Source organism: Sapajus apella, unplaced genomic scaffold, assembly GCF_009761245.1.
Source record: "Sapajus apella isolate SASKATOON/1434 unplaced genomic scaffold, GSC_monkey_1.0 scaffold4, whole genome shotgun sequence".
In the NCBI taxonomy this organism is placed as follows: domain Eukaryota; kingdom Metazoa; phylum Chordata; class Mammalia; order Primates; family Cebidae; genus Sapajus; species Sapajus apella.
This window is the reverse complement of record NW_022436944.1, coordinates 25,647,593-25,660,833: the sequence shown is the minus strand read 5'-3', so window position 1 is coordinate 25,660,833 and position 13,241 is coordinate 25,647,593. Positions and strand designations below refer to the sequence as shown.

Sequence of the window (13,241 nt, the reverse complement as noted above, 5' to 3'; positions counted from 1 at the left end):
AAGTGCTCTCATGGGTTAAATGAGCAACTCTGAAGGCCCACAAAGCATAAAGCAGATGATGATAGATGGAGCATGTCACACACCCACATCTGGCACCTGGCAGGTCCTCCAAGAGGAATGATGGTTTTCCTCCTGTTGCTGTCCCTGGAATTAAAGGGCATTAGGAAGAGGTAATCAGGTCCTAAGAAGTCAGTGTGTGAGTTCTTCCACGAACTGCCCTGAGTGAGGCCCCTTCTTCTGGGAGGCCTCCCTGGTGTTGAGTAGATGGTAAGGAGAGGGTAGTGGCAGTGAGGAAGAGGCAGGACACAGTGGGGCTCAGGAAGCACTTCTCAAATGGGAAGCTGCCCCACGGAAGTACAAGAGCAGCTCCTCAAAGTGAAATCCAGCCCCACGCTGGGCCGTGCAGCTGGCCTGGCACCCCAGCAACTGTGCGCCATGACCTGCCTTGCTTCGTTTCAGTCCATCTGATCCCGGTGTCAGCAGCTAAGAATGGAGTGAGTAGCAAGAGTCGAAAGAGAATCCTGCCTGACCCTGCGACGGAGCCCCCTGTGACAGACCCCATTTACGAAGCCCTTCTGTACTGCAACATCCCCAGTGTGGCCGAACACAGCATGGAAGGTAGGCCTGGCTGTGCCACGAGGACAGACACCGCTTTGGGGACTAGTTCTTTCAGCAGCATTGCAGAGATGGCTAGGACCCACGGCCTGCAGTTGCCACCAGGCTGTGCCCTGGAATGAGCTCCTGGGTCCCTGCATTCTCATCTAAAAAATGGGAGTAACTCGCAGGCCTTATGCCTGGGACTGAGGAGGATTCAGTAATTGCTCTGAACATACCACGTGGCTCACGATCAGCCCACCACAAATGTTTGCCATGATCATGATCTCTAGTGAGACGGCAGTAAGGTAGAAAGGTGGCCTTGGCAGGCCTAGCGCAGCACATTGAGACACTCTGCTTTTCAGGGAAGCCTCTTGGGACTTAGGATGTCCACAGGATGTCCTGCTGGCATCATTCCACGGAAGTGAGGCAATTTCTACAAGTTTTGCTTTTCTAAAAGCATATCCGAGCATAGTGTTGAATCCTTATTGACCTCTTTATGCCCTCTCTTGTCTCATGAAAGATTTAAAGGAGAAGTCATCGTTTCTAGTATTTCCGTGGATCTCTCCCTGGTCTGTGCATGTGAGTGAGGCCACATTAGTAGTCATACCTGCATTTCCCTGGCCTCCCATTGTTTCCGGGAGGCCTGGGACATAGCCAGCCTACTCACGTTCCTCTGTCCCACCTTATAAGACTATTCAGTGGCCCCTGCCTGGCATGGCAGCCAGGCCCCCTTCACTGCTCTGCCTCCTCTCAGTGGCCCCTGCTATCTCCTGCTCAGATTCCCAGCACAGGCATGGCCAGGTTATCTCCTCGGCCCCCTTCTAAAAGGATTGACGCCTATTGGGTGATAACCAGACAATGTGCTTCTCTCTGTCTCACAGGTCATGCCCCGCATCATTTTAAGCTGGTCTCAGTGCATGTGTTCATTCGCCACGGAGACAGGTACCCACTGTATGTCATTCCCAAAACAAAGCGGCCAGAAATTGACTGCACTCTGGTGGCTAACAGGTAAATTGCACTTTTTCTAAAAGTCAGTTCCAAGTATCTGTTAGATCCTGTAGGATGGAGAATGATGGGACAGGGGAGTGACCTACACTTGGTGAAGCATACTGTTGGCAGGAGCCTGAGCTCAGAGCAGTCCTGCATGTGAGTGTCATTGTACAGTTGAAAAGATGGAGGCCCATAGAGGTGGGGACACCTGTTTCCAGCAACACAGCAGATATACTGAGCCCAGGTCAGTCTGAGGCTTACCCTCAGACTGATGCTTTTCACTTTGAGAAACAGTTGGGACACAGTGCAGAGAGCACTGAGTCAAGAGTCCTCCGCCCCAGCTCACCAGCTCCATTCAGAGCAGCAGACAAGTCCCTCAGTGTCCTCCGAGCCTCAGCCTCCTCCCTCCGCAACGGAGATCATGAGTCTCCCCATGCAGGCTTGGGGCAAGGCGTAAGTGAGATGACACAGGCAGTGCACGTTAGTGATTGCAGAGCCATATATGTGTAAGAATTATTTCACCCTTTTAATTCTTCACAGGAGTAGAGACAGCCTGTTCTGCGTTGAAAGCCCTTAGGATGAAAAATAATTGAACAGAGAGTGGAAATAGTATGGAAATGGCATGGCCCTACAGTTAGAGGCATAGTTAGCAATAAAATGTTGGGCTAGACCTCAGCAAATGTGTCTGAAGGCACATAACATCCTAGCAGCATTGACCTAATGAGGTCAGGAGACGAAGGAAGTGCTCAGTGGGGAAGATGTTATTTTGATGGAATGCTTCTGGGGTGCCAGCCTGCCCCAGGAAGGGCCAGCCTGGTGGAGCTGTGGATTGCCTCACTGCAGCCAGGGCTATTCTTTAAAAGAGGCACTTTGCAGCTCATCTTGCAGGGCTCCTCATTCTGTCACGTGATGGCAGGATGGGGCCATTTTTGGCACTCCCTTTTGAGAGGCTCAGTTCCTAGGGACCAGTTGGCCTGGCTGCCTCTGCCCTCATTTTCCTTTGCCTAGTTCTATTTCATTGAACATTCTGTATTTCTAGAAGTGACCTTAAATCCTTTGTGTAAAGAGGGTGGAGTATGCATATTTTGTTACTTAATACTATTTAATTAATTTAATCTTTAAAAACAGTAGCAGTTGACTTGTCATTACAAGCAGGTACTTAGAGTAAGAGTAAGCAGGAACGCCAGTGAAGGGGACCCTTTCTGGGCTGCTGATTCCCCCAGGACTGTGGGATCTGGGTCACCAGCAATGCCTGCTGTCTTCCCAGGTGCTACTTCAGCTTTAAAAATTAGTAATGTTGTGACCTCTTAAAAGGTAGTGTGTCCTGGAGTGTGCCCATTATTCTAGTCTAGTGAAACAGAGTGCTGGGGCCAGCAGGCAGTGTGCAGTGAGCTGAACTAAGCAGGAGCTGTTTGTCCGCAGGTTCGTTGCCCCAGGTTTCCCACCCACGATGACATACCCTGTGACCCTCAAAGCCTTTGTAGTAGAAGCTGCCTCTTTCTGAATGTCATGTGCTTTATGAGAAAGGTGTTATTTTAACCCTCATAGTATTACGTTTAGCCAGTATTAAGGTTATTAGGTATTTATATGTCGTATTTAGTAAATGCTTTTTTTAAATTCATAAATATGAATTAAATATGCTTTTCTACATCCAAGGAAGAGAAAACATTCACTTCGATCAGCACTTATTGCACAGATTTTAGTTTTATGCTTCTATCATGTGCCAGGCTCCAGACGGTACCACACGAGCAGACACCTACATGAAGTGAAGGGGCCAGCTCTGTGATGATCTGGGGACAGAGTGTTCCTGATAGAGTAAACAGCAAGTGCAGGGAGCCTGAGGCTGGAAGAGCTGGGCGGGTGTGAGCCGCAATAAGACCAGGGTATGGCTGGGCTGGAGCAGTGAGGGAGGGAGTGGGCTTCTGAAAGGCCCTCCTCAGGGCCACCCCTGCCCTCAGGGAGCCCAGCACCTCTACAGAGACAGGCCTGGTGCCCAGGACACAGCAGCCCTCAGAGAATGGTAGCTGGCACAGGTGGCAGCAGTGGTGGCAGCATTAGAGAAAGAAGAGGAAGAAATGGAAGAAGAGCAAGACGCAGAGATGCAAGTAGTTTGGGTGCCATATTTGGGGGCATAAGTCAGAAGAGGGGCAGCCTGACACAGCCTGGGGCACAGGTGGCAGATCAGGGAAGGCCATGCAGAGAAAGGGACCCAAAGGGTGTGTAGGAGCAAGTCGGGCAGCAGCTGGTGCCAAACGGCCCCTCGGGCGGTGAAACCAGCCTACGCAGTGTGAGGTGGCGGACAGCTTGGCACGTTGGGGCCCTCAAAGTTAGTTCACAGGCTGGAGCACAGAGTGGAAAACTGGGTGGGAACTAGGTGATCTGAGGCGTCGAATACCCAGCCAGGGAGTGTGGACTCCAGGCATGAAGGCAGCGAGAGAGCCAGGGAGTGAAAGGGATGTAAAGATGAAGGTCTCTGACAGCTGTTGTGTGGACAATGGATTGGAAGCCGGTGGCAGCTAGTGGTGGTATTATTAGGATAGTGATCCAGAGGAGGGACTTCACTTGGAATCAGAATCCACGTCCTTATAATGCCCCACAAGACCTGAGTGCCCTTCCTCCAACCCTTACCTGCCTCACTCACCTTCTGCCTCCTCATGTTCACTCACTCTGCTTCAGCCACGATGCTCCTAGCTCTTCCTTCCATGCTCGGGCACTGTGCTGCCTCAGGGCCTTTGCACGACTGGTTTCTGTCTCTGGAAGCTTGTTCCCACAGATAGCTTTATGGCCAGTCCTCTTACCTCCTTTAAGTCTTTGCTCAAATGTCACTTTCTTAATAAGACCTACTCAGAACATTCCAGTTAAAATGACCAGGTGTTCCTCCTTCCACCTTGGTCTCCCACAGCCCCCTCAGCCTAATCTTCTCTTTGCCATAGCATCTGTTACTTTCTAACCCAGAAACACACACACACACACACACACACACACACACATACACACACACATTTATAGTGTTCATTGTGTACTGCCTGCTTCCCCAGGCTAGAATATAACCTCCCTGAGGGCAGAGACTTTTGTTTTTATTGACTGCTGCTGCATCCCAAGTGCCTAGGACAGTGACTGGCATATAGTGGTGAGGTATGATTAAATGTTTGTTGAATGACTAAATGAGAACGGCTGGAATTCAGAAAGTGGCAGCAGAGATGGAGAGAGTGGGTAGGTCTTGGAGACGGTTACAAGGTGGGATCAACAGGACTTGGTGGTCTGTTGGTCAGGGGTAAAAAAGACAGGCAGGATGGGGCCCAGGTTTCTCACTGGTGTCTGGCTAGTGGTGGTGCCCCTGCCTAGAATAGAGAACACAGAAGAAAGGAGGTGGGGGGGAGGTTAGTACAGGCATTGGTGCTACATTTGAGCCATCATGAAACATTCAAGAGACAGTTTCTAGTCAGTAGTAGGCTGTATAATTTTTTTTTTTTTTTTTGAGACAGAGTCTCACTCTGTCACCCAGGCTGGAGTGCAGTGGCACGATCTCAGCCCACTGCAACCTCCACCTCCCCAGTTCAAGCAATTCTCGTGCCTCAGCCTCCTGAGTAGCTGGGACTAGATGTGCGCACCACCATGCCCAGCTAGTGTTTGTGTGTGTGTGTGTGTGTGTGTGTGTGTGTGTGTGTTTAGTACAAATGGGGTTTCACCATGTTGGCCAGGATGGTCTTGATCTCTTGACCTCGTGATCCACCCACCTCTGCCTCCCAAAGTGCTGGCATTACAGGTGGAGCCACCATGCCCAGCCTAGATTATATAATGTGGCTCAGGAGCACTGACTTACTGGGGGAAAGAGAGGTTTAATTGAGAATCTTCAGCATGTTGATGGCATTTGAAGCTGAGGGCTTATATTACAGGCAGAACCTGAGGAGTGAGGGATGGGCCAAAACCAGAGTCCTGGGAAACACCAGCATGTGGTACTTAGAGAGAAAAAGGCTCTCAGGAGGGTCTGGGGATGTTGCAAACAAGGAAGGAGTCAGGAGAGCGACGGTATGAGAGCTGAGGAGAGCAGGGCCATGAATCACATCAAGTAAGGCCAAAAGGCTCAGAAAGCTAAAGACTAAGAAAAGTACATTGGCCTTATCTTTTCATCATTTCATGTTATTAATATGTAAAATGATAAATTCTGTATTTGGTCTGAATTTTAAAAATCTAGTGTGACTCCAATTTCCAGCTGTGTATGCTTTTTTGGATTGTGTTTTCTGGAAACAGTGTCGCTGGTCTTCTGTCTCCTCTCCTTGCCTTAACATTCTGTGCAGAACTCAGTAATTGCTGAGATTTTAAATAAATCACAGTAAATTTTCTCATGGTGTATAGATTAGCCATGGGGTTCTGTCTCAAGCATTGTGGCATAAATAGATGTGAATATGCATATATAAGTGAAAATAAGTACTCCAAAGTGAATAACTTGAAGGCTTAAGACAGTAGAATGTTTTATTCTTTCAGTTTTCATTATGGAAGCAGATTTTCAATGAGCCCACAGTAATATGAGCTTTTCTTGAAGAAAAATTCATTTTCATGGATATAATTATGTCTACATTAGTCAGGGTACACCTATTTTGTAAGTTTATTTTGTAGCAAAAAGACTTATGAATGCATTACCTTAAATAACAAAGAAGTTTAACTCTTCCTCATGTGAATGTCTGAAATGTGTGTTTCAGATCATGCTAGTCAGCTCCACCTGGTCATTCAGGGCCCCAGGTTGTTGCTTCTACCATCCCCCAGGGATGGCTACATGGCTGAACCCTGGTTGCTGCCATGCCTAAATACTGGTAGGAAGGAAGGAAGAGAAAGTGAAGCGGGTACCCTCATGATCAGAAAGCCTAAACCTAGAAGTAGCATACATGTTTCCATTCCATTGGCTAATGTGGCTTTACCTCATTTCAGGACCTCAGAAATGGGATCTAACCAAGTCCCTAAGAAGAGAATAGATTTTAGTGTGCAACTAGTACGCTAGTCTCATCCACGGTAGCCTTTAGTTTTAATACAGTCGTCCCTTGGTGTCCACAGAGGATTGGTTCCAGGATACTCCTTGGATACCAGAATCTGAGATGCTCAAGTCTCTTATGTAAAATGGTGTTGTATTTACATAGAACCTGCGCACATTCTCTCATGTTCTTTACATCATCTCTGGATTACTTATAATACCAAATACAGTGTAAATGCTATGTAAATAGTTGTCATACTGTATTTTTTATTTGCATTGTTTTAATTTTTTTATTGGATTTTTTTCAAATATTTTTGGATCCCCAGTTGAATCTTCCCATGCAGAATCCGAAGAGATGGAGGGCTGACTATGTTTTCATCAAAATCCGAATATTTTAACAAACAGTATGGGAACTTACCATATTCATTGCTATAGATTATGGAAGGCTTGCTATTTTCATGAAACATCCAAGGATGGGACACTTCCCAGTTGAATTCACTCACACATATTTTTTGGAACATCTGCTGTGTGCTAAGCACACTCTGGGCTCCAGGGATGGAGCCGTGGACCAGGCAGACAGGACCTGGGTAGTCAGATCCAGGTCCGGGTCTCGAGTTACCTGGTACTCTTTTCACTAAAACAATAGAGCCGTTTGTTGTCAAATCTTTTTTTGTTTGTTTGTTTTATTTGTTTTTTGTGACACGGTCTCTCTTTGTCACCTAGGCTTCAGTGCAGTGGTACGATCACAGCTCACTGCAGCCTCAACGTTCCGGACTCAAGCAGTCCTCCTGCTTTAGCCCCCTGAGCAGCTGGGACTATAGGCCCATGCCTTGGCCTCCCAAAATGCTGGGATTACAGGCATAAGCCACCATTCCTGGCCTGTTAGCTATTCTTTAAATGGAGTTTTTCTTCCATGAATCTTCATCTTTGCATACCAAGAAAAAAAAAGTTGTAATGAATACAGTTAGATAGTGTCATTAAGCAGTCAGATGCCCTGAAAACCTGGGCTGTCTCTTCAAACACTTCCAGTCATGAAATTCCATTTCTAAAATTGGCAGCAAAGCTTTCTCAAAAAAATCTCCAACCTGAAATAATGGCCTGGAACAGAACATTTGACTCCTGTTGATGGAGAGCCTTTGTTCACGTGGATTCCTCTTGGCAGCCCCATTGTCAGGCTGGACGTTTGATTTCCCAGTTTGCAAGCATTTATGTGCCTTAGCCTCAGGCAAAATAACATACCCTGTTTTCATGGAAAGGCATAACTCCCTGTAGCCATCCAGGGTGATTTATTAGACTATACTGCATATCTGGGTTAGCATTCATTAATTTAAAAACATATTTTTTAAAAGATTTTCTTTTTTTTTTTTTTTTAGCTTTATGTTGTTGATAGATAATAAACCCATTTTGGCAGCCATTTTTAAAGCACTCCAAAGTTAATTGGGCCTTCAGGCAGCAGGGATTTGTCATTAGAAAGGTTTATCTTTGCTTCTTTCATGCTGATTCTTATAGACTTTAGTCATGAACTACTCTATCTGTCTACTTCTCTTCAGCTGGAAAATATGTATGCATTCATAGGCTATTTCATTATTCAAACAAAAGATGTTTATATTTCATAGGTCATTTCATTATTCACGGTAATTGTATATTAGTGACTTGAAAGACTTAACACATATACTTTGTGGCAGAAATAGAGATACTCTCAGATGTCATATATAAACTTTTTGACATTTATTACTACCCTGTGTTAAATGAGAGGTTGCATGTCCAAAATACAGAGTGAATTGTAAAGGGGTAGAGATCCTGATTATCCTACTCAGTTAACAGTTTTCCTAAAGGGAGATTTTTCAGAGGTCAGAAAAATTAAGGATTATGGGTTACCTCAGTAAAGGACAGGGTAGATTTTCTAGGAGGAAGGGATAGCTTGTGGAAAGTGGTGGATGTGTTGAAGAATGAGGAGCATTGTGTGTTGGAAAAAAGATTGGCTCGGTGTGACCCAGAGCACAGTATTAGGGTAGAGAGGGCCAGGGAGTACTGAGGTGGGTCAGAACGGAGTGACAGGCTGTGTGTGCCCCCTTCCAGAAGGTGGTGATAGGGAAGGGCAGTGACTGCTCAGTTACCTTTTAAATCCATCCTTCTGGTTGTGGAGAAGACAAGATTATTAGAGGGGTTTGCTTAATTGGCAAGAAGACCAAGAAAGGGCCCATTGCCAGCGAGACAAAAGCTGCCTGAGGCCAGAACACAGGTAGTAGCTATGAGGATGAAGGAGACGGGGATGAAGAAGCACCAGGAGGAAGAATCTGCAAGACGTGGGGAGCAGATGGCTTGTACAGGGGCAGGGAAGGGAGAGAGCGGGATGATGCCCAGCCTAGGCTTGACTGCTGAGTGGGTGTGGCGGCCTCCCGGAAGGCGGCGCAGGTGGGAAGCAGGAAGGTAGACGGTGAAGCTGAATCCCACAGTACTGAGTGCAGCAGAGGTCAGGCACTCCGGCCGACCTCACAGAGGGGATTTCACAATGTCAGTGTCAGTGGTCAAGAAATAATGACATTGGAATTGAAAAGCGATTAAGCCAGTACCTGTTACTGTGGGTGCAAAAGGCCATGATGCATGTGGGATTTGCTTGCTGAAGCTGGAAACTGCCTGGACCCTCTTGGCGCTCTCTGACCTCTAACTCTGTATCGTCTCTCTAGGAAACCATATCACCCAAAACTGGAAGCTTTCGTTAGTCACATGTCAAAAGGATCCGGAGCCTCTTTCGAAAGCCCCTTGAACTCCTTGCCTCTTTACCCAAATCACCCACTGTGTGAGATGGGAGAGCTCACACAGACAGGTAGGTGTGACAGCCATGTGCTCAGGGGCTCCCCAGCCCTCTCTCCTGCTTGCATACCTTCAGAGTGGGGTGCTGTGCGGCTCAGAGGGGTAAATGAGAACTGGCTGTACGAGGGCCTCTAAATAAACATCTGAGTTCTCAAAACTAAATAGAACCTTTCTCCTTATTACAAAAACCATACGTGTTTATGAAGAGAAATTAGGAAAGACAAGTAAAAGGAAGAAAACGTTTAAGCAACCGTAATTCCACCACAGAAATAGACCCTTACAAGTAACCTTTCTTCCTGTGCTTATGCAGACACACACCTTACTAAACACACAATTTCATAACCCACTTTTTCACTCAGCGATACATTTGGATAATCTTTCCCTATCAAAAACTGTTTATCCACGCCATCATTTGTCATAGCTCCATATTCTTTCACTCTGGATGGGCAATTGATCATTTATTTCATTCCATGTTCTCGGATGTTTCTAACAAAACTTCTCATAGGTTCTCATGTACAAGATCTCAGGAGGGAAGATGCATGGCACATTTCCGCTGCGTGTGGAGTTTGCTGGGCTGAGTCCTCACAGCAGCGCAGCTTTCCCTCTGCAGCCCTAGTCAGACCACGTGCAGGCAGTTCACCACCAGGGTAGGTCGGTGAGTTAAGTGTGGAGTCACCTTTGCTGGAACAGAGGAACAGGTGGTCCTTCAAGAGGTTTCTGTTTTCTGATTCTTCAGTCTGGAACCTCAGAGGACCTTTTCTTGGTCACCAGACTTTATGGGTGAATTGGGAAGACCCATTGGCTGTGTTCTGTTTTCATGTTGCATCAACATTCTAGGACCTCAGCAGGGATGGAGGGAAAGTCTCTGTCCTATAGTTGGTCCTCTTAGGTTTTGCCGTTCTTATTGGGGGAATGACACCGGCTGACAGAGTGGAGCAGGCTGAAGCCTCCAGAGGACTAGCCTTGGACGAGGAGTTATGTCAAAAGCTTTGGCAATTAGTTCCACATGCATTCGTGTAGAGCAAGGGTTTTTATCCTACCAGATGCAACACCACCTTTGGTTACACAGTTAACTATTTTGCAATCTCCCTCAACTATCATGAAGTGAAATTTATATATACTGTAACCAGTCGGGCATGGTGCCTCACACCTGTAATCTCAGCGCGTTGGGAGGCTGAGGCAGGAGGATCGCTTGAGCCCAAGGGTTTGAGAGCAGCCTGAGCAATATAGTGGAACCCTGTCTCTACAAAAAAAAATTTTAATTAGTCAAATGTGGTGGCATGTGCCTGTAGTCCCAGCTACTCAGGTGGCTGAGGGAGGACCACATGAGCTCAGGAGGTCAAGGCCTCCAGTGAACCATGATCACGCCACTGCACTCCAGCCTGAGTGACAGAGTGAGACCCTGTCTCAAATAAATAAATAAATAAATGTAATCTTTCTGTATAGTTAATTATTTAAAAGTTACATCAGAGTCCCCAGCTATAACAAACAAAAAGAAACTAATTTATTACATAATTATACGTGTCTCCGTATAAATGCTTAAAAACAGCTACACTAGAAACCATAATGACATCTTCAAATGCTTGCACCTAAATGTGACTCTGACAGCTATAAATGTAGATGATTGATGGATGCTCTATTGGTGACTCTAATACTGCATGTCAGGACATGGTTTTTCTGAAATTCTGATCAAAGAAAAGTATAGATGTTCCTTAGTTTGTATTGTATTTCTGGAAAATTCAGTGGATGTTAATATTATACAAAATGGTTTTGTGTTTCTAGACACAAAAACCAGAGTTAGATTCTATAGGCTAATGTATTCAAATATGTTTTTCACATGTTGGAATGTCTTGTGCTGCATTCAAAAGTTTTGTGGGACAGAGACACGTGTCCCTTCTAGAGACTATCTAGCCCCCCGGCCCCCACCCACTAGGTGCCAGGAATGCCCTTCCCCATATTATTGTGGTAACTCCACCCCCAAGCCCTCTCTGAAGGCAGTAGCACTCTTGGGGAGAACTGCTGGTTAGGCTCTTTGGTTAAAAATAACAGAAACCACCTCAACCGAAAAAGGGAAATTTATTATAAGGATTTAGGAATGACTCACAGACTCTGAGATCAAGAATGTGACCAGACCTCTAGAGACTGGAACCAGGAATAAAAAAGCTTTCTAGCCCCTGCCTCTCTCTGTCATTTTTTACTGTGTCTATCAACAGAATTACAATCCCAGCCACACACACAGATGAATTTGCAAGTCCAAATTCTTGAGAGAGATTGAATCCTTGAGGTCCTAGGGGTTAGCGTCCATCAGGCCCGGGTAACAGGTCAGGGTGACTGCAGAGAACAGGGCAGTGAGGGTACCAGTCTCTGGATCCAGGAGCTGCTCCCTGAGAAGAGGCTGGGGGGTTGGCCCTCAAACACCTCATCATTCATTCAGATCTTTCTTCTCAACACATCTATCATCATCATCGTTTCTAAGTTAGTATTAATCTAGAAATCATTTTTGTAATACTGTCTGCTCCTGTTTCCTCATTCTCTTTTCATGGTCACTTTTATCTTCCATTTTAAATATCATGAAAAATGTATGGCTGTTATAACCATCTTTTGTCCCTGGTGCACTTATGGCACCCCACAGTAACTATGTAAGATTAGATTGCTCACAAGTGCCCACCCTGTTGAAGATGCTTTGGCAGCTGCTGAGCGTGAATAGGACCCTCCTGCCTGTCCGACAGGAGCCTGCAGCTGCAGCAGACAGTGCACATGGAGACAGCTGCTGTAGCCAGATGCTGCAGGGCCTTAGAGAGTGAACACGGGCTTTGCAGTTGCACAGACCTGTAGCATGGAGAGGATCCTGCCTTCCCGGTGGCTGGTGGTGAATTCAATGAGGTAGCATGTGTAGCGTGCCTAGTGCAGTGCTGGCATGTGAGAGGCTCCCATGCATGCAGCTGATGTCGTCATGGTCCAGCAGCGTATGGGGGAGGAAGGAATTACTAACTTGACCAGGGAGAGGAAGAAGGAAAGCATCACAAAGAAGGTAATGTTGGAGCCAGGCCCTGGGAGGATTTCTCTAGGGAGAGAAAAGGGCACAGTATGAACTGTTCCATCTTCCATGAAGATACAGTCTGTGATTGGCAAGTATAAGAAGCCCTAAATAGCTAGAACTTAGTATTTCTGCATGAAAATGTACGGGACTAAGAACATAAAATTAGGGCCAGATGGGGCCTTGAGTTGTAGCTCTGCCACTTTTTAACTGTGAATGGTTCCGGGTCTTCATTTCTTCATCTATACAACAAGGAAAATGGGGATGATGATAATAATAATAATATACCTTCTTCACTGGATTTTTATGAGGATTAAATGAGAACGGCCTGGTACACAACGCTAATTTACGTAGCCTAACAAAATAAGATAGGCCCAGCAGTGAACTAGGGCAAGACACAGAATCTTAATGTTTATCTCTCATGGTTTGCGTGTTTCTTGCAAAACATCTTGGAAATGCTAGAGCCTGTTTCAGCCTTTAGTTCCTGGTTCCTGCGGGAGTTCTGCCCTCAGTGCTTTTCATTCACGGTAGGACCCAGACATCCTTTGTGGGTTTTGCTGACCTGTTCCCTTTCCTGGGGGAACATATTTCCCCCGTCTCATGATTTTCAGCCCAAGTTGTCTCATCTTTGCAGTGGGACTTTTTACACTGTTTGGACATCCAAATAAATGGCATCACTGGTCACAGGGCCTGGGTGTAGAACTCACGCCCGTGACAGATTGTATCCTGTTACTCCTACAGGATGAGAGAGCTTGTTTTTATCTTGGGTTGCCTTCTCCTACTTAAAGATAAGGCTTTTTCCAATTTTAAAAGTTAATTTATTATTATACTGTGATA

General features: G+C 46.1%; 1 protein-coding gene and 1 long non-coding RNA gene across 5 annotated transcripts in view; both read left to right on the top strand.

Annotated features, from left to right (window-relative positions):
- Positions 1 to 13,241, top strand: part of PXYLP1 (2-phosphoxylose phosphatase 1) — a 62,032-nt gene that overhangs the window by 45,355 nt on the left and 3,436 nt on the right. For all 4 annotated transcript variants that reach the window (XM_032258880.1, XM_032258886.1, XM_032258893.1 and 1 more), the window contains 3 exons: positions 460 to 618; positions 1,479 to 1,605; positions 9,241 to 9,380. In XM_032258880.1, the coding sequence (XP_032114771.1) occupies positions 460 to 618; positions 1,479 to 1,605; positions 9,241 to 9,380 (426 nt within the window). The remainder of the gene's footprint in view (positions 1 to 459; positions 619 to 1,478; positions 1,606 to 9,240; positions 9,381 to 13,241) is intronic.
- Positions 1,612 to 4,936, top strand: LOC116537005. Its single transcript, XR_004262914.1, has 2 exons — positions 1,612 to 3,501; positions 3,568 to 4,936. It is a non-coding gene; the product is annotated as an uncharacterized LOC116537005 (long non-coding RNA).